The sequence below is a fragment of the Galeopterus variegatus genome, unplaced genomic scaffold (assembly GCF_000696425.1).
Source record: "Galeopterus variegatus unplaced genomic scaffold, G_variegatus-3.0.2 Scaffold663, whole genome shotgun sequence".
Classification (NCBI taxonomy): Eukaryota; Metazoa; Chordata; class Mammalia; order Dermoptera; family Cynocephalidae; genus Galeopterus; species Galeopterus variegatus.
In genome coordinates, this window is record NW_007726774.1 from 350,196 (window position 1) to 355,881 (window position 5,686).

Below are 5,686 nucleotides of genomic sequence, written 5' to 3' on the forward strand. Positions count from 1 at the left end.
CACCCCCGGCCGCACCCCGCTGGACTCGGCCGCCCGCCCGCCTCGCAGGTGCTGAAGGGCTTCCCCGAGTGCCTGCAGGCCGACATCTGCATGCACCTGCACCGCGCGCTGCTGCAGCACTGCCCGGCCTTCAGCGGCGCCAGCAAGGGCTGCCTGCGCGCGCTCTCCGTCAAGTTCAAGACCACGCACGCGCCGCCTGGGGACACGCTGGTGCACCTCGGCGACGTGCTCTCCACGCTCTACTTCATCTCCCGCGGCTCCATCGAGATTCTGCGCGACGACGTGGTCGTGGCCATTCTAGGTGGGTCAGGCGGGGTGGACCGGGCTCGTATTGAGGGATGGGGGATGGGGAGGGCTGGAGATGCTCTGCCTGGACCATCCTCTTGCCAGTGAGGATCGCGGCACCTTTTACTGACCAGCCATATGCCGAGCATGTGCCGCGGAGAGCTTTTCCTCCAGCTCACTGAATCCTTAAACAAACCCTCTGCCATAATAGACATGCGTCGGCCCATTTTCCTGCTGTGGCCAAACAGGGATTTCAGGGCTGTGTGTCTGACTCAGAGGTCCAGGCAGGCTCTTTCCTACCTTCTGACACTCTTGTGGAGTTCAGGGTGATAGTCCACGGGTCTGTCTTGAGTGGAGGGGGGTGCCCTGACTGGGTACCCCAGTTTCATTCAGTGCAGCTGCAGGGATAGCTGGACTCTTTGGAGGAAGTATGTGAGCACTGAGCAGGCGTACAGCCTTGGGTCACAAGCAGCCTCTGCCACTTACCTGCTGTGTGACCTTGGGCAAGTCACTTTACCTCTCTAAGCATCACAGAGTCCTCTCCTCGATTCTCAGCCTTACTCTCCTCGGTCTCCGTGACCTGGTTTTCCTCCACCCCCTCTAGACAGGTCTCCCTCAGACTCCTTTGCCCACTCCTCTCTCTCTGGCCTGCCCTTGGTTGGTGGTGACCACGTGCTGGTGCTCTGCTCTCTTCTCCTCACCCTACACCCTCACCTGGGCCAGCTCCTTGCTCCCACAGCCTCAGCCTCCACCTGTGCCACAAGGACCCCCAGAGCTCAGTTCTGGCCCCAATCTCTTCTTAGACAGAAGTACTCCATTTCTTCCTGACGTTCCATAGTCAGACCAAACTTGACATATCCCAACCCGAAACCGTCACCTTCCCTCAAAAGCAGCTCTTTCCAGCATCCCCATCCCTGGGCACTACACACCATCGCCTGGGCTGGAGTCAGCCAAGGGAGCGTCCTTCTCCCTTCCTGCCCTGCCACCCAGCATCCATCCAGTCAGCTGCAGAACCCTTCTCTGTTTCCCTCATTGATACGTCTCTGTCCCACACTGTCTCCCTGCCCCTGTCTGGCTCTAGCCCTCATCATGTCCTTCCCGAGCAGGTGTCAGAAGCTCCTTTCCCGCAGCCCTGCATCTGGTCTACTTCCATGCTCCAATCTTCCACCTTCTGCCAGTGACCTGAAGTTCACATCTGTGCATACTCCTCTTCTGCTCAAAATCCTTTGATGGCTTCCCTTGACCCATGGGACAAATGTAAACGCCTGTGTGTGGCCTGCACATTTCTCCCTGATTAGTCCGTTTTCTGTAACAGAATACCTGAAACCAGATCATTTGTAAAGAAACAGAATTTATTTCTTACAGTTTTGGAGGCTGGGAAGTCCAAGGTCCAGTGAACACATCTATTGAGGGTCTTCTTGGTGGGAACTCTACAGAGTCCCATGGTGATGCAGGGTACCCCATGGCAAAGCCTGGGTGAGAGTGCTTGTTAACATGCTCACTTGCTGTCCTTAGAAAGCCACCAGTCCACCCCCATGATAACTCATTAAATCATTAACCCATTACTCCATAAATGGATTAATACATTTATGAGAGCATAGTCCTCATGATCCAATCACCTCCTAAAAGTCCCACCTTTCAAATACCATATTGGCAATTAAGTTTCCACATAAGCTTTAGAGGGGACAAACATTCAGACCATAGCACTCCCCAGTCTGGCCACCCTAAATCATGCCACCCTTCCCTGGTACTTCATGCTCCAGCCATACAAACTTTTAATAGTTCTCTAAATCTGCCCATCTCTGTCACACCTCTGTAACTTTGCATGTGCAGCCACTCTGTTTGGAGTGCCCCACCCTGCACCTCTGTCTGACAGGCCCCAGTCACCCTTCAAGGCTGGCTTAAACACAGGCTCCTCTAGGAGACCTTCCCTCCCTCCCAGCCTACCTTGGAAGTGCCATCCATGTGGGAGGGATAATAATTATTAATAATTAAGAAGCTAGTCCAATTTGAGGTTCAGTTAGAGACATGAAATCCTCTCATTTTGTCCTGGGTATAAATAGACATTAGCTCATAATCCTTCATCTACTGGAAAACCATCACGTATAATGCTGCCCAGATTTCAGGCTTCAAGCTTTCAGGGGTGACCCTGGCAAGTCCCTTTGCTCTCTATGCCTCAGTCCCCACCTCTGTGAATGACCTCTGATCATGCTCTCTTGGGGAGCATGTTCTGGCCTCCATCGATCCCTCTGTCTGTGCTAAGCCATCAGTGCCCCTTGTGCAGTGTTGCCAGGCTGAGGGGGCTGCACTTTCCCGTGGAGGGCAGGAGTCAAAACAATCATGGTCCATGGCACGCTGGCTCTAGGTTCTCCAGCACTGGCCACATGCTGTTTCTTCTGCCCAGACTGCCTTTCTCCTGGAGGCCCAGTTCTCCTTGAGTCTCTTGACACAGCCTCCATTTCACTTCCTCTGTAAGCCCCCCACTCCCTGCCCCAACCACCCTGGCAGAAGGAGGCCCTCCCTCCTCCATAGCCCCATATCTCCTGGTTCTCCCCTGTTCTATAGATCATGCTGTAAACTTGTTGGCTGCTTATATGCCTATCTTGCAGGGATTTGGGGGGCTCCTTGTGGGTAGAATAGCATCTTATTCATGTTTTCTATCCTGTGGTTAACACAGCACCTGGCACCAGGAGGGCCCAATATCCTGGCTTCACACCCTGAGTATCCACCCACGTCTACCCTGTGACATCCATCTTCCCAGTGCCCTGCATTGAAATGTGGTACCTCTGGCTTTTCAAGGCACTTTTCTTCTTCTTCTTCTTCTTTTTTTGGTGGCTGGCTGGTACAAGGATCCGAACCCTTGACCTTAGTGTCATAACACCACATTCTAACCAACTATGCTAACTGGCTGGCCTTTGAGGCACTTTCTCAAGGATCACCTTATCTGCTTCTCTGAACAGCCCAGTAGGGTAGGCAAGACAGATAGGGTGACATCCATTTTAGAGGTGAAAACACTGAGATCCAGAGAGAGGGAGTGACTTCCCCAGGCTTCCCCTGCCAGGGCCATGCTAGTTATCTGGCTCCACAATGGGGAACGGGAAGACAAAGAGATAGAGGCCTCAGGCCCTGCCCTAGGGGATCCAGGTGTTCCTGGCCCTGGGTTCCCTGTACGCTGCTCCAAAAGCAGGCTGAAAAGTGCAGGAAGAGGTTGAGCAGGGAGACTTCAGTGTCCCTTCCCGCCTATTCCTGGCCCTGGGTTCCCTGTACGCTGCTCCAAAAGCAGGCTGAAAAGTGCAGGAAGAGGTGAGCAGGGAGACTTCAGTGTCCCTTCCCGCCTACTGTCCCCTGGGTGGGAATGGGGACGGTGCCAAAGAATGTGAGCAAAGGAGGGGGGATGTGACGTGGAGGGTGGTTCTGAGGGGCCTGGACCCACATGCTGGGGACAGGAGTGGCTCTGAATGGATCTCTGTGGAGCTCAGAGGACAGGGGGAGGACTCCCTCCACCTTGCCTCCTCTCCTGCAGCCAGCACATCCAGTCCTGTCCCCAGAGCTTGATCCTGAACACCAGACCCCAGCCTGACAGGGTCCTAAGGGGATTGGGGGATAGTTCGTGGTCAAGGACCCTTAGGGAGGCTCCTCATAAGGGAGCTTGGAGCCAGACCCTGGAGGAACCCTGACCCCTCTGGCTGGCAGGGAAGAATGACATCTTTGGCGAGCCTGTTAGCCTCCATGCCCGGCCGGGCAAGTCCAGTGCAGATGTGCGGGCCCTGACCTACTGCGACCTGCACAAGATCCAGCGGGCAGACCTGCTGGAGGTGCTGGACATGTACCCTGCCTTCGCGGACAGCTTCTGGAGTAAGCTGGAGGTCACCTTCAACCTGCGGGACGTGAGTCTGGGCTGGGCGGGCCAGGGTGGGTGGTGGTTCTCAGCCAGCTAGTATGGTAACCGCAGGCAGCCTGTGGAGGGCATGGCCTAGCCTGCTGCTAGGTCTGCCCTCTGCAGCGGCTCCAGCCCTAAGGGGTCCCATCTGGTCCCCACCCTTTTTCCCACCCCATCCTGCATCCTTGGCCATAATTTCTTCTAGGCCTACCACAGCCAACATAATGCTAAGTATGATGATAACTACCATTTATTGGCTAGCTATCTATGTGCTAAGTGCTGGGCTTCTTTTATGTGATCTCATTTAGTTCTCTCCTTGCAAATAGTGTTATGGTCCCCATTTTTCAGATGAGGAAACTCACAGTCAGAGAGGATAAATAAATTGGCCAAAGCCATATAGCTAGTAAATAGCAGAACCAAAATGTGAATTCAAGTTTGTCTGACTCCAAAGCCTGGCTTTCACCAGTATCATCCCAAGCTGAAAAGGAGGGTGTGTGCCATCCAGAGGGCTCACGGTGCCAGGCACAGGGGTGTAAAGAAGTGATAAAGCTGTCTCTCCTCTCAAGCTTATCACTCAGTGGAGAAGATTAAAACAACTTAGGAAAAATAAAGAGTTGCACCACCAAATGACCAAAGAAGTCACAAGGGTGTGCAGGAGAGACCGAATTTCTGCAGAGCTCAAGCTTGCCAAGGTGTGGGACAGCCAGTACAGACTCTGGGAGTGCCAGAAGCGGCTTCATACAGGAGGGGATCTGGAATCAGCTAGTGGGAAGGAGGGGAGGGTGTGCCTGGCAGGGAACAGTGGCCAAGGCAGGGCACAGAGCCTCGGCACCTCCCTTTCCTGTCATCCCCACCCTCAGCCTCAGCTTCTGGAGGGTAGTGTTGAGGCAGGTTTTCTTGCTGCGGACAACCCTCCCCATGCTGTCCCCTCTGCTACTCTCCCCCTCCCCTAGTCTCTCCCCTTCCCACCTGATCTGCACAGGAAACATCTAGTAGGGACCCTGCCCTGGGGTGACCCAGCTTCTGGGAGGCATCAAGGGGCCCAAGTGCTCATCCAAGTGTCCTAGATGGACACCAGGGCAGGAGGGATGTGGTCTCTGTAGCCTGGGACATCTGCAGCCCCCAGGTGCCCCCATCTCCTGATAACAGGAGGGTGGGCTGCCAAGAACACTACTGAGGGCAACTCCCGAGTGGATCGGGGGTTCCAGACCCAGCCTCCTCAGATCCAACTCCCCACTGGCCCATGCTGAGGGAGGGGGCACCAGGGTATTCAGGAAAGGGGGGACTGGAAGAGCAACTCTTCTGCCTTCCACCCCAAATCTGGCTGCTCAAGGCACCTTCTCCCAAGACCTCCACATGGCTGCCCAGTTCAAGGTCAAGGTCATTGTCTCCAAGCCTCTGTTCACCTGCCTGCCCAACGTCACAGGAGAGAACCTGCAGGAAGCTGCCCAGAGCATTGCTGGTGTGCTCGGCCACCTGTCACCATTTTCTCACCTAGTTGTGACAAAGGCTGCGGGGGGG

At 54.9% G+C, this 5,686-nt stretch overlaps 1 protein-coding gene across 4 annotated transcripts in view; it reads left to right on the forward strand.

The window, feature by feature from the left end:
- KCNH6 (potassium voltage-gated channel, subfamily H (eag-related), member 6) overlaps positions 1 to 5,686 on the forward strand; it is a 22,548-nt gene that overhangs the window by 13,969 nt on the left and 2,893 nt on the right. For all 4 annotated transcript variants that reach the window (XM_008571139.1, XM_008571136.1, XM_008571137.1 and 1 more), the window contains 2 exons: positions 49 to 301; positions 3,979 to 4,172. In XM_008571139.1, the coding sequence (XP_008569361.1) occupies positions 49 to 301; positions 3,979 to 4,172 (447 nt within the window). The remainder of the gene's footprint in view (positions 1 to 48; positions 302 to 3,978; positions 4,173 to 5,686) is intronic.